The sequence below is a fragment of the Juglans microcarpa x Juglans regia genome, chromosome 5S (genome assembly GCF_004785595.1).
Source record: "Juglans microcarpa x Juglans regia isolate MS1-56 chromosome 5S, Jm3101_v1.0, whole genome shotgun sequence".
In the NCBI taxonomy this organism is placed as follows: Eukaryota; Viridiplantae; Streptophyta; class Magnoliopsida; order Fagales; family Juglandaceae; genus Juglans; species Juglans microcarpa x Juglans regia.
Window position 1 is genome coordinate 10,448,823 of NC_054603.1, and position 20,691 is coordinate 10,469,513.

At 33.2% G+C, this 20,691-nt stretch overlaps 3 protein-coding genes across 4 annotated transcripts in view; 2 read left to right on the forward strand and 1 right to left on the reverse strand.

Moving 5' to 3' along the window:
• The first annotated feature begins 362 nt into the window (after window positions 1–362).
• Window positions 363–5,558, forward strand: LOC121268484 (high mobility group B protein 14-like). 2 transcript variants are annotated; one of them, XM_041172791.1, is made up of 6 exons: window positions 363–570; window positions 1,141–1,320; window positions 2,683–2,740; window positions 3,246–3,290; window positions 5,137–5,217; window positions 5,329–5,558. In XM_041172791.1, the coding sequence occupies exons 1-6, from the start codon at window positions 485–487 to the stop codon at window positions 5,377–5,379; spliced, it is 501 nt and encodes a 166-aa protein (XP_041028725.1). In that variant the 5' UTR covers window positions 363–484; the 3' UTR covers window positions 5,380–5,558. The 2 variants fall into 2 exon arrangements, with proteins under 2 accessions (XP_041028725.1, XP_041028727.1); XM_041172793.1 differs by having other exon boundaries at window positions 432–570; window positions 1,145–1,320.
• A 1,262-nt stretch (window positions 5,559–6,820) lies between these two features.
• On the reverse strand, window positions 6,821–7,463 carry LOC121267086 (agamous-like MADS-box protein AGL29). The gene has a single exon (XM_041170963.1). It carries the CDS (start codon window positions 7,397–7,399, stop codon window positions 6,821–6,823), a length of 579 nt encoding a protein of 192 aa, XP_041026897.1. The 5' UTR covers window positions 7,400–7,463.
• A 9,223-nt stretch (window positions 7,464–16,686) lies between these two features.
• Window positions 16,687–20,691, forward strand: part of LOC121267370 (tobamovirus multiplication protein 1-like) — a 31,202-nt gene continuing 27,197 nt past the window's right edge. The window contains exons 1-3 of the mRNA XM_041171242.1: window positions 16,687–17,147; window positions 19,781–19,831; window positions 20,614–20,647. Of these exons, the coding sequence (XP_041027176.1) occupies window positions 17,043–17,147; window positions 19,781–19,831; window positions 20,614–20,647 (190 nt within the window). The 5' untranslated portion in view covers window positions 16,687–17,042. The remainder of the gene's footprint in view (window positions 17,148–19,780; window positions 19,832–20,613; window positions 20,648–20,691) is intronic.

A 20,691-nucleotide genomic window follows, 5' to 3' on the forward strand; every position in this document is an offset into this window, starting at 1 on the left:
CATTTTTTCAAACTACAAGCTTATTTTTTTACCCTCAATTCAGACTAAGTTATTTATAATTTATATATATATGTATTTATATATAATTTATTCATATATAAACTATTATTTTAAAATTTAATTTTTATATATATTTATATATATAATTTATTTATATATCGATTATCTCAGAATAGTATATTAAATGATGTTGATATAAAAATATTTCATTTTAATATTTTGACCGACACGATTTCTGATACGATATTCAAATACAGTGGATTTCATCATGATCATCATTATTATTATGTGTTTTTTGGATGACATAGCAATTTAAACGACCCGTAGTCAACTCATTCTCCAATTTTGTTTTCGCTCAGTTGTTTTCCATGGTTGATTGATGTTAATGGTTTCACAATTGAATGACCGTGTCGATTTGACGATTTAACTCAAAGCTATTGTTAACACCGAGCCACGCCCGGCCACCACAGGAAGCTCAAAAGAAATGGCGAAGAATGCTAAGAAGTCCCAAGTTTCTCCCTCGTCTCGAGCGTCTGCCTCTGCTACGGTCCCCAAGAGAGCATCCGATGAGTAAGAACCTTTCACTCCTTCCGTATTTCGCATGTTCTTCCCAAAGTCTTGGGTGTCCTTTACTCTTTTAGCTGCTAAGGGCTTTCTTTTTGGTTCCTAACAATACCCAGAAAGAGAGAATAAAAGAAAATAAGCAAAGAAGGAAGAAGTTTTCAATTATTGAGTGTCTTGTTCTGGATTTCATTAAGCGCAGAGCAAACCTCAGCTGACCAAAGCAGTTGCATTTGGCTTCTTGAGCGTGTGTGCGTGTTTGGGGAGGGGGTTGTTCTATTCATTTTGATGTTGAGAATCGGAGACTGGTAGTTTTATTTCTCTTCTTTCAATGGGATTATCTATGGTTTTGGACCCTTTTACAGATATAATTTGTACATACGTTTAGGCTTTGTTTGGCTCCTGTGAAAACCAAGAAACGAAAATACAAATGAAATAAAGGAGAGGATTTTCCTTTTTCATTTTTATGTCAACCGTATTTCTATTATGCTCTTCATAGAGAACAATTGAACATTTTTGGTCTGATTTCTTTTACTTCCGAATGTCAATTAAAGAGAGAATTTGATTGAAAATTTGTAGTCAGATGGCATTGAGAACAAAATCAAGCGAGGGGATGAAGAGGTCGGCAAGGCTGAGCAAAGTTAGCGTGGAGAGGAGACCCAAGTCGGCAAAAAAGATCAAAACAAAACATAAGAAGAAAAATGATAAATATGATACTAATAAGCCAAAGAAACCGCCAACGGCTTTCTTCTACTTCTTGTATGTGCCATATTTTATTTTATTTTTTGTTTAGGATTTTTTAGCGCTTGAATGCATTATTTACCAAGCAAGACTAGATACTAAAATGCTTGGCTAAAGTAAGGTCAGAGCGGATATTCTGGACTGGTATACTTTACTATTGGAAAAAAAATCCTGTCAGTGTAACACTCCATTCTTGCATTCTAAAAGGAATGATTTGCAGAGTACGTTATAAAGGTATTCATGAGTGTTAAGTTTCACATTGGCTACCTACTAGATGAAAGTGGGATTTATTAGTGATTCTAGGAAAGCTTCAAACTGACTTTTCTTTTTGAAGTTTTTGTGCATATTTGAGTAGCATTTTCCCTTTGGTTGTTACATATGGTATTAGAGCCTTCCTGTAAGGTAAGTCATGTGATACTAAAGCATTATATGATATGGTCTTGACAAGGGCGTCAAGAGTTTAAGAGGAGTTTGTAACACCTCAATCCCACATTGGAAATGAATAACTCACATAGAGTAAGTTATAAAGGTAGTCATCAGTGCTAAATCTAACATTGGCTACTTATTAGGTCAAATTGGAATTATAAGCAATTCTATGGAAGTTTCAAATCGACTAATCTTTTTGGGATTGTAGCATAGATGTGACTAGCACATTTTCCTTTGGTCGTCACTCCATATTAAAAGTTGTGTTGCTCATTTTGCTGTCATAGGCTGTTTAAAAAACTAATCAACGACTCTAAAAGTACTAAGAATAACTTCTTAATGTTCTCTGGAGTTGGAGAAAATAATTTCTGGAGTCTATATACATACAGAAATTTAAAGAGAGACATTCCATGACTTTCACCAATCAGCCATAACTTTCACCTCAAAAATCTAGGAAAAGGCGTAGTTGCATCTAAACTATACCCAAAAAAGTACTGGTCACTCTTAAGTTTAGAGTTTTTTAAATTTAGTTATAAATATCAGTTTTGCCTACTATACAACCATTATGGAATTTAACTCTCATGTAATTCTTTTGCAATCCACCCACCCAATATGACACATAACGCTCATCTACAACAATCTTAAGTTTTAAATTATATTTCAGCTAGGTCTTAATTATAAATAAAAAAATTATATTTTTCAGCTAGGTCTAACTTTGAGTTTTGTGTCACTTCCTTGTCATAATTTGAAATCCATTTGTTAAGCTTCACCTTAAGTCCTATATTCGTGCTTTAAAATATATTTGCTTCATTATTATTGTCGATACTAGAAAATGATTTGCATCACCTCAATTCTACCATTATATTAGTAAGCTTAGTATGGCAAGTTGTTCGTAGGCGAGAACCTATCTTTAAAACTTTTTCATTTATTGAAATAAATTTTGCTTTGTTTTTCAAGGGAAGATTTTCGTAAGGATTTTCAAGAGCAGAACCCAAATGTCAAGTCAATGCGTGATGTAAGTGGGACATAGTTTTCAATTTTGTATTAATTTATAAATTTAATTTAACAGCCTGCATATATGTGGGAGTAGCGAATGAGAGAGTTTGATAAATAGGATCTGACATTGCCTGAGATGGAAAAATTTGTGAACTACTTTACAATGATCTTGTGGAGCTCCAATTATAATATCGATTAGTCCTTTTGGATCGTTATAATTGTTACTAGAGTCAAATCAGAAGTGTGGGGATTTTGGGCTATGCTACCATGGAATGGCTTGACGAGTCAGAGGTTTGAGCAAGAAGATTAATTATAACATCCCACACCTATTAAAGGCTGGTGAATGGAAACCTGGCCTTTATAATGATTCAAGGAACTTCAACAACCTTGACTACTCCTTTTGGAATATAAGCTTAATTTTGGTTGGACTTTCCTTGGTTTGTTACATTTAATGCCCTCTCTTTCTTGCTTGCACGCTCTCTTCTTTTCTTATACATGAAATAAGCTCTATTCCCATCTTTCAGATTGGCAAGGCATGTGGAGAGAAGTGGAAAACAATGACATATGAGGTTTGTACCTATATTAAGCATTCTTTTCTATTTATTTTTTGAAGTCTTTCGTACTGAATCTGTTTCTGTCGTAGTTTCCTGCTTTCTAGTGTGTAGTAGGTATTTCCTTTGTATACTTCTTGTGTACTTGGGTTGTGCCTATTCTTCGTAATAAAATTCTTATTAATTATAAAAAAAAAAAAAAAATTAAATCTTTGGTGTTAGGATTAAGGATTATCTGCTTTGTTGATTTGAGTAATTCCCTGGCAAAGACATGTTTTGTTGTTTAGTGCAAGTAATTAAGGTTGAGTATGTCCCGATTGTTTTGGTTCTTTAATGTTTTTGACCTTATTTTTTCTATAGTGGCTTGGACTGAAAAAATGTTAGTTGTATTAGACTCAAATTTTGATAAAATGTTACCCCTGATTATTATGATCTCTTGGGGCAAAATAGACCATTTCTGACTGGATTTACTCTCTTGTAATATGCCAAAAATTTACCTTGGTTGTATCAAATTGAGTCAATATGACTCATGTGACCACTCATGTCCCTTTGAGTGAGTCTTTCTTGCACTTACCTTAAATTATGGAACCTACAGCCATTTTTATAGAAGTTGAAGGTGACCATTAAATTGTTTGCATTATATGCACTAATCACTGGCTGAAGGAGAAAACTAAGACAATTGTTATTTTGAAGGAATGTGATCCTACACACTAGTGTAGAGTTAGCTACTAAGTTGGCAATATTTCCTAATCAAGATATTTCATATTAATGGAGATGGCTCTTATTTGGATACTCTTTTAATTATTTGATTTGGAGTATGTGAACTTGGTTTAAGAAAAAACAAAGGAACTGCAATTTTTTTTCTCTCTTTATGTTTAACATTGCCCTTTAATTTGGAATCGATGGCAAAGGCAGAGGTTTGTCTTGAGGATTTTTCTGCTTGATTATTGCCGGGGCACTGTCAGTAAAAGTGGTGCCAATCTGAAAGGCAGTGGTGGTTAGGGCCTCTTGCCCCCGTCTATTTCAGGGTTGCTTTCACTGGAATCCTTCCATTTTCTTCTACTGTAGGTGTAGAGGCAGCCACCAAAATCTGAGTTTTTAGCCCAAGTTATTATCCTATTATTGAGTACTAATATTTTTTTTTCAATTTTTGCTTTCAAGCTGATATTTTATTGTAATTTCTAAGCATGTAATCAATACTTCATTCTCATTAGATTTTTCTAGCGAGTGCACAAGTTTCTGTTTGAAACAAAATTCTAATGTGGTAATGATAAACGGTGCTGCTATCTATGTGATTTCCTTTTTTTTCTCCCTCTCATAATAAAACTTCTGATTTTCTCCCTTTTGGGCAAATCCATTATATGTAAAGAGATAAATAAATTGAAATTTTTTCATGACTTTTGGTTCTGGGTCTGTGATTGCTTGATATTTTGCTAATTTTTTTAACTCATGCGGAAATGTTGAGGCATGACTTGATTTGCAGTGCCACACAAGTTTTTTTTAATGGTCTTTTTCAAGCTTAGGAGTGCCTTAGCATTTAGAGAATTGTATTTTCCTTTTTTTTTTTTTTTTTTTGGGGGGGGGGGGGGGGGGGGGTGTTGGTGTCTTAGGTTCTAAACATTATAAAGCAGTAATAATTATTTCCAAATCGAAGCTTGTCATTTTCACTTTTATATGTTATTTCTTCACCTATATTTTCGTATAGAAAATCAAAAGGCTCTGCACCTTTTGGCTAGTTTTACAAATTTCCTCTTACAACGCCTTTAGAAGGAAGTTTAAGGTTTCGCTGGTAAGAGTTCTATCATTCTAAACTCTTTTTCACTCTTCTTTCTTCTCTTTGCAATTGTTGTGGGTCATGTGATAGGAAAAAGTTCAGTATTATGACATAGCTACTGTTAAACGAGCGGAGTTTGATAAAGCCATGGCAGATTACATAAAGAAACTGGTAAACTTTCTTTTCGTAGTCTTTGTTTTTTGTAGGCTGATTTTTGTCTTGAATGCTCAATGGTCTCACAGGAGTCTGCAGCAGATTACATGAAACATTATCTTTTTGCAGGAAAGCGGTGAGGATATAGAAAGTGAGGATTCAGACTCAGAGCTGGATTAGTAGGACTGTAGGTTTGTTGTCGGAAAAGTAATGTTTCTACAAGGGTAAATGGTACTTTGGACAACAGTTGGATATTTGATCTCTGAATAGCTTTGTGATTTGTTGTTGCCATTAAAGGTATCAATTTTTGTGTAAATTAAGGCTTACATTTGCATTTTATGATTACAAAATTTGACAGTGTCATTTTGATTTTGTACCGATGTGCTTTCTGCAAAGTGTTTCTTGGTTTCTTGGGTTTAAATTGCAATCTGAAAGAAAACTGAAAGCTGGGCCTGTTTGGTATGCAAATGTTTGATAATTTTTGAAGATTCTTGAGAAATTTGTTTGGTATACAACCTACACTGGCTTGGTGTTATATGCCTACAGCTTGTCTGTTGGCTGAGGAAACTTTCAATGTGGTGCACCGTGCAAGAAGCGGTTGACAGCAAATGCGAGAAAGAACAGTGCTTTGTGCAAAAATTTTAGAACACAGATCTGCATGGGTTGACATCACCGGATCGCGCGGTACTGTCACGTCAGTTCGATTAATGATCAACTATTGACCATTGATCTGTCAATGTTAACGTGGTATGACGTTTAATGATCAAATATTGACCATTGATCTGTCAATGTTAACGTTCAATGACATGACGTCAAGGATATGACTTAAACAGTCAACAATCACTAGACGGACATGCATAGCTCATGCATGGGATCATTGCATCAAACATTATTGATCAGAAAAACCAACTTTGATTATAGAATTCCTTGGAAATAAAATAAGAGAAAAGTTGTATTCGTAAGTCATTTTAATTTATTTTAATTCATCTCAATTCATTTCACTACTATTTATTATTATTCATCAATTTTAACTTACAAATCTCATTACTTTTCACAACAAATCTCAACTCATTTTCGAATCCAAACGATATCTAAATGCCGTCCTTATGTACCACTTTAATATATCGCTGCAGGAAATTTTTGTTTTAATTTTTTTTTTATTTAATGATTAAGAAAGTAATTTTAAATTTATTAATATATTTTTCATTTTATTTTTTAAAAACATTTAAATATATTAAAAAAATATAAAAATAAATTAAAAAGCAAAAGCGGTATTACCGAGCGGTACTACGCTACTCATAAAACAATATGAGTCAGCTCTCTCAGATGCATGTGTGTATCCGTGATCGGGCATACGAACATATTTAATTTTATATACAAATCTGAAGAGTAACTATATATATGTATATATATATATATATATATATATGTATTAAAAGCTAAATGGAAAACATGAGTACAGTAACGACATAGCAAACGTTCTTCCATTAATCATGGGTATTAATTTAGGCAATCAAAAATATAAATACTATTACCACTAACAACATTCATTCATTCATTCTGATATTTGAGCACACATTTGGAAAGTCCTTTGAAAGAGCCATAATCTAAATTATCTGCATCAAATATAAGACTTGGGAACTTTTTTAGCAACTGGCCTTTCAGATTCATGGACAGGTTTCTTTGCCAGGAGCAGCAACGAAGATGATGCCTCCATCTCATTGACTCGTGCTTTTATGTCTTCCCTAAGCCTCTCCAGCGATCCCTTCAATTCTCCTAGTTCCTGCAAACCCATCTCATTGATGATCGGTGCTTTGTATCCGCTTTTCTCCTTCGCTTTCTCAAGCATCTCTCCCCTTTTTTTCTCATCATACAACTGCTTAAGCAGCTCATTAAGTTGCTGAGTAAGGATGCTCACCTTGCAGGCACCATCCTTGGAAGAACCAACGACAGTACTTTTACCATGATTGGGTTTTCTTTGGTCCCGATGGAGGAACCGGTCTGAAACAGCCCCAACGCTCGGTTGGCCGAAGGAGAATGGCTTTCCACCCGGAGAGAAAGCAACTACGGCTACTTCTGCACCGCATAAAGTAGCGAGCTCGTTCGCTTTCTTAAAAACGCCGTTTCGACGCTTGGAGAAGGTTACCTGCCTGGAGCTGCCGTCCTTCACCATAACCATCTCAATCTTTCGCCTCCCCATTTTGTGATGGAAGATCAGGCCGGATGGATTTTTCTTGGTTCTTGATATGAAGGTTAGAGGAGGATGGAGAGTTCAGAGAGGCCGTTTCTGTGTTTCTAATATTGGATTCTCGTCCTCCATTCTTTCTATATGAGATGACATTGCAAGGCTCCTCCGTGGCTTTGTATGGAAAGCTTAGGAGTACTGTCTTTCATATTTATTGTGGTTGCTCCTGCATGTTATGAAACTTTAAACACCCTTCGTTGGCTTACTAATTGACCACAACATATTTTGGGAAGAAGTTAAATTTCAGACTAATCTCATTCTTATTTCTTTTTCTTTTTTTCAGGTAGAATAATCTTCATTCATTCATAACAGGATATTACAACTTTAACCTGAGACATACAGAATATAAGCAACTACTGCTTTTAAGCCTCTCTAATACACAAATTTCTTTGTGACTAACATGGTCTAGTCCATTACTGTAACTTTTTACAGACAAATCATCTGAGAAACAACACTTTGTCCTAAGATAGATTTAACAAACTCCACATTATGTCCTAAGACAAATTTAAACAACCTCACACTTTGTTTAAGATGGAGTAGAGGACACACTCTATAAACAAAAATTCAAGAGACTATGTATCTTTTTTTAACCTAAAACAAAGGAAATACATAAAACGTAAAATATATATGAGAATAGTAAATTACAATTCGAAAAGTTACAGATCTGTATTTTCAACCTTAGAAAAAAAAAAAGTGTAAACATCGAGACTATGGTGGCGCGTGCATGAGGGATACACGCCATCCTAAAAGTAAGGTAGAACGTCAGGTTTAAAGAAACTGATGGCTATAGTCCCAAAGAGAAACACAAACTAATCTCATTCTTATATTCCCTTTCAAAAAACATGTTTGGCTTATAATCTTCTAAAATTTTTATTCGAATTCTAAGAGTTAATTAGTCTTTCATACTGCATGGATATATAGACCGCATGCATAGTTTCTATAATATTTATCAAGCATTTAATAGTACCCGATAGTATAAAAGTTATAGGCCATCGTCATGTGCACATTTCGTCGTTTTTCAACTGTCATTGTTGTGGCGAAGGAATTTATAAGGATCTCACCAATTAAATTAATTTTGTGGCTCCCTACATACCTTCTTAAATTGCTGCTGATAATTTTATGAGGGAGTTTTCGTTTTGAAAAATAATTTATACACAATATTTTTATTTTAAATTAAATATATTTTTATAAAATATCTTATAAAAGTAATATCATTTTATAAAAATATCCTATTTTATAATATTATTGTAAAATATATTGTGAAAATATATTATATGTATATCACTATTCTTTGGCCTTTCTACTTCTGAATGCTTTCAATAAATAATTCGCCACTGGTCTTGTCTGGAAATAAAGATTCCTAAAATGGGATTGCCATTAATTGCATCATGCGTTTTAGGGCTTAGGTGGCCTGTGAAGCCTTGCCAAGGACTCTTCATCATGAGTACAAGAAAGTGCCTGCTTCAGCATATAATTAACCACTGTTGAGTCCGTATTTTAATTAGAAAACTATCCTATTTACAATATATATATATATATATATATATATATATAATTTAAAAATTGACCTATATACCCCATATTGTAAATTGACCTATAGACCAAGGACCGGATCCGTTGGTTTGGTTTTGAACCGGTCCGGTCCTGGACCCTTCTTGTAATGTAAAAATCGGCTGGAACCGGTCTAATTTCGATTTTACGATTTTTCGGACTGGTTGATAAAAAAATATATAAAAAATTATATTTTATATATAAGTTTTATACAAAATTAATATTATTCAAAATATTTTTTATATATAAGTTTTATATATAATGTATAATTATATGTGGAATTTTTATACATAATATATATAATTATATATCATATATGAAATAATTTCTTATTATAATTTATAAATCTTAACATAAAATGTTAATCTTAAATGTAAATATTTGTAATTTGTTTGATCATATATTATTAATATAATTATATATAAAATAATGTTATTATAAAATAAAAGTTTAATCTTAAAAATAAAAATTTAATTGATTATATATTATATAGCTATGCTAATATTATAGTTTATAACTAATACTAATATATAACTATAATAATAGTCTAATATTAATACTATTATATAGTCTAATAATTTATATAGCTATACTAATATATAAGCTTATAACTAATACTAATAGTCTAATATAGACTATAATTATACTTATACTAATATAGTTATACTAAATCACTGTAAGTTTATAACTAATATTAATATATAACTATACTAATATTCTAATATAGACTATAGTTATACTTATAATTAATATAGTTATACTAAATCACTAAAAGTTTATAACTAATACTAATATATAGTTTATAACTTATACTAATATAGTTATACTAAATCAATATAACTAATATTAATATATAGCTATACTAATAGTCTAATATTAATAGTTAATACTATTATATAGTCTAATATATTAGACTATAGTATATTAAATCGATTTTCCAAACCATCAAAAAAAGTTTTAATTACCATTTTAAAAAAAACACATTGAAAATATTAACTCAATAGGTAACGGCGTCGTTCCAACTAAACTCTAATTCCTAGTCTTTTTCTCCCTCCCATCTTGTTCTGCATCACTCTCTCTCTCGTCCGCTCACTACTCACTCTCTCGTCTGCGTCTCTGCCTCGAGGCCTCGCCCCTTCTCACTCTCGAGTCTCTCGTCTCTCAACTCTCAACTCTCTCGTCTCTCACTCTCTCTTCTCTCAACTCTCTCGTCCGCTCACTCTCTCGTCTGTGTCTCTGCCTCGCGGTCTCACCCCTTCTCACTCTCAAGTCTCTCATCTCTCAACTCTCTCTTCTCTCAACTCTCTCGTCCCTCACTCTCTCGTCTCTCAAGTCTCAACTCTCTCAGCCTCTATCTGTCTCTCTGCTGGTGGCTGTACAACGTGTTGGTTTTCAAATTTTCAGCTAAAATTGGGATGATTACGCCATCCTGGATCGTAGGTTTCGAAGAAATGTGCAAAACTTCTTGTACATACCTAAGGTATTACATTGTTCCTCATACATTCCTCTCTTTTCAACAAATGTAAGGCACTCTTGAGCTAGGTAATCCACACCACCACACATAAAATACAATCAAAATGAGTCAACATGAGTAGCCATGTGTGTTAGCTTTAAATTTTTAGTTTTTAACACCTTTAACTCCGTAGTAAGCATCTCCACCTTAACATTTAGGTTATCCTCTTCCCTAATATGGTAAATCCTACCACCATTTGGATTTCCAGCGTGACCTATTTGTACTCTCAGTAGTACAAGTTCTGGTCCAAGTGTAAGCTTTTTCAGCAAGTTCATTGAGATATTCTATAACCTCGTCTGGATTTTTCTACGAAAATTCACCATTCTACATCATCTCTATGAATTGACGCTCTCAAGGTATAAGTACCTCATAGAAATAACTAACTAAGCGTCAATTCTCATACCATGGTGATGACACATACTTAACAACTTCTTAAACCACTCTCAAACCTGATACAAGGTGTCACTATCTTTTTGTTCAAAGGTGGAGATCTGCCTATTCAAATAATTGGTTTTATGTTGGAAAAAATATTTGTTAAAGAATACATGTGTCATCTCATTCCATGATTCTATGGATTGTGGTCTTAGTGAGTAGAGCCAGCTCTTTACTCTATCCTTCAAAGAGAAAGGAAAAAATTTAAGTCTCACAATATCATATGTAGCATTATGACTATGAAAAGTTTGCAACTACTTCCTCAAACTCCTTAATGTGTAAATAAGGATTTTCATTCTCTAAATCATGAAAGGTGAGAAGTAGCTGTATCATTCTTGTTTTAAAATCAAGTTGAAGAGTGTTGGCTGGAAACATGATGCATGATGGTGTGGCTATGCGTGTAAGGTGGAGGTAATCTTAGAGAGTTCTAGTGAGTTGATCTTCGTGTTCACTCATTTCTTTGAAACTATATGGATTGTCAAATAAAAGATTTAAAAAACTTGATTCTGATTATGGCACAGATCTACAAGAAAATCTATCCAAGGTGTCTCTATATATGTGCATGCAAGGTAAAAAAAATACTAAAAATTAAAAGTATTACGAAAAGAAAGAAAAAATAATAATGTAGCAAATTAAAAGATGGAACGAAGTTACGGCCTTTACAAACGGCTGGAATAAATTTATCTTGTATCAATTCTTCCACCGTCTCCCCGGTAACGGCGCCAAAATTTGATTACGTCCAAACTAGTACGCGGTATTATAGTATAGTTCAGGGTGTCGATCCACAGAGAGTAGGAAGAAACACAACAAGACGCAAGCTTAAAAAAAATCAAATTACAATATGATAAGAATCTGAAAATTCTACCTAAAGCACATAATTAAAGTGAGATTAGGAAACGGATAAGAAGACAAGTAAATCTTTGGGCTCTTATCAATCAGATTTAATACTCTGACTTTTTCAATCCAAATTATATACACAATTAAGAATTATGGCACCAAATTCTTAATTAGTAGATATGGCATTATATTTATCTACTTTCTCAAATTTAATTTTAGAATCTATTCTCCTTTACAAACCACAGTTTTCATATATAAAAATGAATATCAGATCTAGAGACAACACTATACAAACAATAATGCAGCAAAAGATCACATCAATGGTATGAAAAGTCTGTTTAAGTCACAATCATATATTCATAATCCTATAGCTCAACAAAATCAAACCATGGTAAGATTTAATATAATTATCTCAAATTTATAATATTCAAAACTCTTCAATTTCTTGCTAATGATATGCTTATATAGGGTAGGAAAGAAATCCTAATATCTTTATGATTCCCATATAAAACATTTCTTAAATTTTAATACTCAGCTTTGTAGCCATGTACGTACCTCAGAAGTTAGAATTTAGAAATATTTATTAGAGACAAAGTTGTAGCCCTTTAAGATATCTTTTCAACGCATCAAGAATTGCATCAATCGAATGTGTGAGTTGAAAGTTACGTTTAAAATACCAAAGTATGCTCAGACTGTCTTCTAGCGAATTTCAGACTTAGAGTACTTCTTGCGGTTTCCCTTTATGATTTTTTCTTTTTTTTTTTTTATTTATCCAAATTGCTCTCAAACCTCATCATTATCCTTATTTGAAGAGTTCTACACTTTTTGAAAATTTTTAGCTTGTTCTAACGTCTTGCCTACTGGAAAGTCCCCATTTGAATTTAACTGGGCTTTGACTTGCTATTTTCTTTGACTTACTCTTTTTTAGACTTTGAAATTAAACATAAAAATCTACTTAAGAGTATTCCAAAATAAATAGAAATTCAATTCAATAATACACATTAATTCCTACGATTTTTATTCACATTTTAACATTTTAGTCTAATAATAGGGTATTTAGAGTACACTTTTGTACACTAATTGTGCCATCTTTCCCAAATCTGTGGGAGCTAGTAATCAATCAAAATTTTAGAAATTGTTTCCAAAATCAATTTTTAAATCTGAATTTATAAAAACTTATCACACTGATAGTGAAAACTGTATCATGTTAAATTTGTAATAGAATCAAATGGCTAGGTTACTAATTTTACAAGGCACATAATCATGTTAAATTTGTAATAGAATCATAGCAAGGTCATTGACAGTGAAACAAAGTACAAAATCATGTTAAATTTGTAATAGAATCAAATGGCGGTTACTTATTTTATAAAGCACATAATCATATTAAATTTGTAATATAATCAAATGGCAAGCTATAGATTGAATAAACTATACACAAATTACATAAAACACAAATCAAACAAGTTGGAGAATCAAATTGCAAGGTCATTGATAGTGAAACAAAGCACATAATCATGTTAAATTTGCAATAGAATCAAATGACAAGCTATAGATTAAATAAACTACACACAAACAAGCAGTAGAATCAAATGACAAGGTCACTGAAGTGAAAATTGGCACATAATCATGTTAAATTTGTAATAGAATCAAATGGTAATGGCATTGATTTTACAAAGCACAAAATCATGTTAAATATGTAATAGAATCATGGCAAGGTCACTAACAGTGAAACAAAGCACAAAATCATGTTAAATTTGTAATAGAACCAAATGGAAAGCTATAGATTGAATAAATTACACACAAATTACACAAAACACAAATCAAACATGTAGTAGAATCAAATGGCAAGGTCACTGAAAGTGAAACAAAGCATAGAATCATGTTAAATTTGTAATAGAATAAAATGACAAGCTATAGATTGAATAAACTACACACAAATTACACAAAGCACAAATTAAACAAGTAGTAAAATCAAATGGCAAGGTCATTGATTTTACAAATTTTGTTCCTAAATCCGTATGAAAATTGCCATTGTAGAAACTCTAGAGAAGCATAGACAGAAACCATTTCGCAATTTTGACTAGGGTTTTTGAGATCTAGCTTAAGATTCAACAATGGAATTATTGAGATCCAAAATGATAGAGGTACAGACGAATTCAGGACAGCATTTCTCTTAGAGCTAACAACATGAGAGACAATGATTGTGTGTGTGTGAGAATCAAATGGCACAAACTTACTAATCGTGTTCTGTCGGAGGGGTTGTCGTTGATGGACGAGTGCGAGAGAGAGCCAATAGCAACTAGGGCGCGTGAGAGAGTGAACGCGAGAGGGAAAGAGAAAGAGGGACAACCATAATAAAATATGTGTTTTGGGATGTACAATGATTCCCTGAAGATGGGAATAACCCTAATTTAGGGAACCGGGTCGGAGGGGGAAATGAAAGTTTTTCCTAAAATTCATCCCAAAATTTAGAGAAGATGAACGTATTGGGAGCCAGATCAATTCATTGGTCGAGAGCCTTTTTTTCCCCCTCTATTGTTATTGTGATAGTTTGTTATGGATCTCTAATTACCATACGACTCTTCTTCTCCCTTCTTGCTTTTTATAATTTTCTTTGTTCTTTTCCTGCTTCTTTATAATTTCCTTAGGAAACTCTCTCTTTCACATACTTCATCTTCGACATTTCTCTTTGTTTCTCTCATTTTTGGTCTTTGTTTCTCTCCTTTTTTCTCCCCGGATAGTCAAATGAACATACCATGAGCAACAAATCCCCTCGCGCCTCCTCTACTCTCCCCAACGGATTTCTATCCATTTTTTTGTTTCTCAGTTTGCCTTCGTTTCATTCTCAGCCTCGCCTGCTTCTGGTCTCAGCCCGATAAAGACCAAGAAGATAGACGTCAAGGAACCCCCATGCTACACCCGAACGATAAACAGAGGTGCCTCCAAAATTTAAAAAAAGCTTTTCAATCTCTCTCAGTTTTGGTAAACCCTCGAAAACCCTAGTATCGACCTGGTCAAAATCCTCAAATTTATTCCAAAGCTATCACTCTTTTCAAAAAATCTGGATTGCAAAAACTCCAAATGGCTCAGATGTGCAATCTTGGTGTCAAGACTGTATTCCTAGTCCTAATTTCTTTATCTCTTTCATTTCTATCATCTCCCTTTCACTTTTTCTTCCTTTTTTTTTTTTTAATTTTTTCCTTGTTTGGTAGTTTTTTTTAATGCTTTTAGTTCTTTAGTTTTTTTGTTTTGTTTATGCTTTTCTACATATAGATCGAAGTAGATGTAAAATTTTTTTGAAGTTGGTCTATGTTTAAATTTTATTTTTTGTTTCTATTTTTTGTTTTCGCTTTCCTTTTATCTGTGCTTTAACTTTTTTTTTTTCTTTCATCTTTTATGTGTAGGTAAATGATCAAAGAAGTGGATTTTTTTTTCCTAATTTTGCCTAAATTTTTATTTTACTTTGATTTTATTCTTCTCTATTATTCTTTGTTTTTTGTTTGCTATCTTTTTCTATTTTCTATTTCTTATAAATTTCAATAGATGTTTATATCTTTGAAGATATTGTCTCCAGATTTTATTATTTCCTTTTTGGCCTCTCAATTAGTCTTTATTTTTTGTTTCTATTTGACCTTTATTTTGTTTGTTTTTTTTATTGTGAATCTGTAGATAAATTAATGGATATTATTCGTTTCTATTGGTTTTTTTCCTTTATAGACCTCAACACATCTTCACATATTTGAAGAGATGGTGTGCAATATCAAATTCAATTTTTTTTTTGTATAATTTCTGTTGGCTGTAATCTAAAAATATGTAAAAATTTGCATTTGTAAAAGTCTTAATTTTATTTTTTGTTTTGGTAAATTTCTCGATCTGTTATGAATTCGTCTATTATGTTATAAATTTACGATAAAATTTGTCTTCAGGTAAATGAAGAAAGAAGTGGATTTTTTTTTTCTTATTTTGCCAAAATTTTTATTTTACTTTGATTCTATTCTTCTTTATTTTTTCTTCTTTTTGTTTGTTGTATCTTTTTTTTCCCTATAAATCTCAACAGATATTTAACATGAAATCATCTTTTAAATCTCAAATAATTTTTTAAATTGTAAGTAATGGGTCTGAAATCATCAAAGTCATAAATGTTTAACAATTTTGTCAACTTACAATTTTATTTGAGTTTGTACTCTAAATTTTTTGTAGCATGTATGTGTATGTACTATTTGATGAATGCATAGAAAATTTCATATTTGATTGAGCACAAAAGCAAACGGAAGCATACCTAATTTATTCCGAAATCTAAAAACGAAGTACTAGATTTCACAAACAATTTAGAACCCATAAGCGAGGAAATAGATTTGTGAAAGTCAGAATAACAATTTTATTACATAGCAAACAATAGAAAACAAATAACATGATAATCACTTTTATACTAAACTGCAGGCGGTCAAAGTAGTATCTGATAATACTTGCGTAAGAGCTGGAAAACTTAAAAAAAATAAGAATATGATAACAACTGCAAAATAATTCTGATTTTATACTTAAAATCAGTCGATAACATCTTAAAAAGATTAAATTAGTAAGAAAAATGGTACTAGGGGCAGAAAGGAAAAATAAATATAAAGTAGGGGTAAAAATTTAAAAAAAAAAAAACATAAACTAGGAGCTGCTTGCTTCTTATTATATATAAGATACATGGAGGATATTCTTATTTCATGCTTATCCCATTACAACGAGAGGTAGCATTTTTTTTTATCAATCTTTTTTAAATTTTTTTAAAAATATTTAGAGATAATAAGAAATGTATCACGCAGAAAGAAAATAGAAATGTATTAAATGTGTAATATATATATATATATATTTATATATAAATAAAAAGGAAAATATAGTATAAAGTTCTCCCCAAGTTTTCCACGGTGGAAGGCCACCCGCGTGTCAGTATCAGACAATATACCGTATCTTTTTTTTCCCCAATCGTATTCCCCCTAAATTACTTCTCTGACCTCTGACATTTTCTGTTGCTTTATACCCCCAAACTTATCCAAATTTCAAGATTTTCTTCTCTGCTTAATTTTGTGTTTAGGAACTTTCGGAAATCCCAGAATCGGAAGCAAAAAAAAAAAATCAGCCGAACTGGTCTGCCATGAAAGTTACCTCGGAAAGAACTTGGATTTCCGACCGTACTCTACACCGTTTAGATCGAAAAACATTGCCAGTGGACACTCCCTTCATTCCCATTCAGAGAAAGTCACCAAGATAGAAAGAGAGATGTTTGAATTGAGAGAAGAGTCTTGCTTTCCACGGGTCTTGGTGTGCTTGAATGTGTTTCTTGCTCTAGTGGATGCCATTATTGCTGTTCTTGCATTTTATCAGGTTTGTTATGTTTTTGTATATTTATTTATTTGTGTTTTTGTGTTTTGTTCTTGCATTTACGATTTTCACTGCTTTGTGTGTTCTTTGCTTCTTGTATAAGATGAGAATGTAGATTGGAAATGTGTTCAGGAGTGGGATTCTGATTAATGGTGTTGGTTTTGCATTGTGGGTTTGAAGGGTTTATGGTGTTAAAGGATGGTATGTGATGAAAGGAATTGGGGATTCTTCACTAGTACGTAAATTGGACATTGAAAAGGCCTATGATCATGTGTTTGTAGTGTTGGGAAGAAATGGTATGCTTGCATCTCTTCTGTGCGCTTTTCAGTATTGGTGAATGGAACTCTCATGGGTTTCTTGACTAGTACGTGAGGATTATTTCAAGGGGACCCTATATCCCCTTTGCTTTCAGTGATTATTATGGATTCCTTGAGCAGGATGATATCTATTACGGTATGGAGGGGATTCTTAATGGGTGCCAGGAATGGTATCAGGCTCAATCTCTCTTATTTACTGTTCATAGACGATACCTGGGTATTCTGTCATTCTAGTGGAGATCATCTCTGTTACTTTTTTTGCTTATCCCTTTGCTTTGAAGTTATCTCCTGTTTGAAGATTAAAATGGCTAAGTCGGAATTGTTTCCAATTGGGAGGGTTGAGAATGTAGCTAGCTTGGTGAAATTTTTGGTGTAGGATCTCTACCTTACCCATGACTTACCTTGGTCTTCCCGCTGGAGCGCTGATTGGCAGGATGTGAGTGATTGTATTTATTAAGGCTGGTAGATACATATTGATGAAGTGCACACTATCCAACTTTTTTTTTGATAAGTGCACACTATCCAACTTACCAACCTATTATATGTTTCTCTTCCCACTATTTTTGGGTGTTGCCAACTGACTGGAGAAGTTGCAGTGAGATTTCTCATGGGAGGAATGGGAGAGAGCCCAATCCTCATCTTGTAAATTGGACCAAGTTATGCTCGCCTATTAAAGCAGGTGGAATAGGGGTTAGAAATCTAGCTCTCTTTGACCAATCTATTTTGGGGATTTTGTCAGTAAATGCTTATGTGGCAAGAATTACCAACTGTCATCTGAATCTCTTTTGGTGGTGTGTTGATTTTGTTAGAGAGGTTAATGATTGGAAGGTGGATCTCTTCTCGTTGTTCTTTGATTGGTTGTATTTGAAGCGGGTGGGATATAACGGTGACGATTAAATGGTTTGGGGCCTATCCTGGAAAGGAGTGTTCAATGTAATGTCATTTCACAATGTATTGTGTGCCCATGTTTGGGACCTGAAAGCTTATTTGGAGGAATAAGGGCCCCTAGAGTGAACTTCACTTGCACTGTGACTTCAGGAAAATGTGAGTAAGGGGGGTATCATTGATTCATTGTGGTTAACCTGTGCTGTATGTGCAAGAAGAACGAGGAGTTCTGGGGATCACCTGCTATTGCATTGCGAAGTCCCTGATGTCTTATGAAATATTGCTTTTGGCCTATTTGGGAATGATTGGGTTTTTCCTGCTCGAGTGTCAAATCTTCTGGCATGTTGGAGAGAACAATTTGCTAGCCATCAATGCACGTTATTGTGGAGGATGATCTTCTTTTGCTTATTGTGTGGTATTTGGCTAGAAATAAATGAATGGAGCTTTGAAGTGTGTGAAAAGAAGGTGATGGAGCTCAAGTCATCTTTCCTTAATACACTCAGTGGTCCAAAACAGTGTGGTTTTTCTGTTTCTTCTTTTCAAGATCTGCTAACACTTTTCCTTTTCCTAGTTAGGAAGATCTCTTGTATACCTTCTATATACTGGGATGAGTCCCTTTTTTGACTCAGTAAAATTTTTATCTTGCTTATAAAAAAAATCATTTATAGCTTAGGTGTGAGGCTTAGGTACAATGATGATGTCAGTTGCCTATCTTATAATGCTGGAAGTTTTAGTTTTACCCAATGTTTTGAATACCATACCGGACACCGTACCGGTCAAGGCACTGGAACGAAATATTTCGGTACCGGTACCGTTTCGGGATAGCGTTTCGGGATAACGTTTCGGGATAGTCGATCTATAAATAAATTATATATATAAATTATATTCTAAAATAATAGTCTATATATAAATAAATTATATACAAATACATATATATATATATAAATTATAAATAATCTAGTCTGAATTGAGGGTTAAAAAATAAGCTTGTAGTTTGAAAAAACGAAAAAAAAAAAAAAAAAAAAAAACACAGGCCGAAATATCGGCCGGTATCGGCCGAAATATAGGCCGGTACAGGCCGAAATTTAGGCCGGTATGACCGGTACCGGCCGGTATTTTGGCCGTTACGGAACAGGTATAGTACCTGTACCGGCCGGACGGCCAAAACGAAAAATTTCGGCCGTACCGGCCGGTACGGTACGAAATTTAAAACTTTGGTTTTACCCCCATATGTCACTGATTGCTTGTTTGATTCTTCTATTTATGTATCATAATTCATTGGTCTGTACACTGCTGATGTCTACAAAGTGAGAGCGATAGTTGTAACTAAATTTGAATATTTTGAAATATTATGTGAGAATTATGAAGATGTTATGTTAATCCCACATGAAATGTGATTTTCTGACTATTATTTTTTGCCTCATTGTGCTCCAGCTAATGAGGATTCATTCAAGGAATTCACAAGTTGTCTGGACTCGCCAAAAAGTGAGTGATATGCTGCGTAAGATCATACCACATACCTCCGATTTTCTATATTAATACATGTGTACATCTATAAATCAATAATTAATAGGCTAGGTAGATTAATCTAGGAGTTGTGATAAATGCACTTCAGGGATTCATTCTTAAGGGCACACTTAAGGTGTGGGCTACCACCCAATGATCCCTACAGAATATGAGCCCTTGCACAAGTGATTTTCAATTGTAATGTCTGTTAACTAAGTTTTATTCTTGTGGATCAATTGGTTGAACTGGTGGTTAGGGGACTGCAGCCTCGATCCTTCTAGTCCAGTAATTTGATTACTTTCCAGTCTGAATTGGAAGAGTTTTGGGAAGTTTATCTGTGCTGACTAGGTTGGGACTAGATAAAGTTGTTAAATGCATGATTTTTTATTAAAAGATATAGGTTAATAATTGACCTATCCATTTAGGTTGTGCATAAATATCTCATTGGAGAGATGCATAGATGTGCAGAAGATGAATGATGGAAAGGTAAATTCAAATGGTGCTGTCAACGAACGCTGCTTTATTTCAAGTGTAATCACTGGTTTATGATGCATGCATAGGGTTGTTACTTCACTCTTTGACTCACAAAAGCGCATGCATGTGTATTTACATGTGTATATCTAAAAATCTGTATACCTGCAAATATATACATATATATATATATATATAAAAAGTATACCTGCAAATATAACTAGTTGTATATTGAATTCCAATTTTAAGTAAATTGGCATATACTGATACTTATGAATGTCAAACTGCAGGTGTGTCACCTAATGATTGGGTCATCTAGTATGGGTAAGCAATTGTATTTTTATCATTCTATCCCCTTTTCCTCTGTG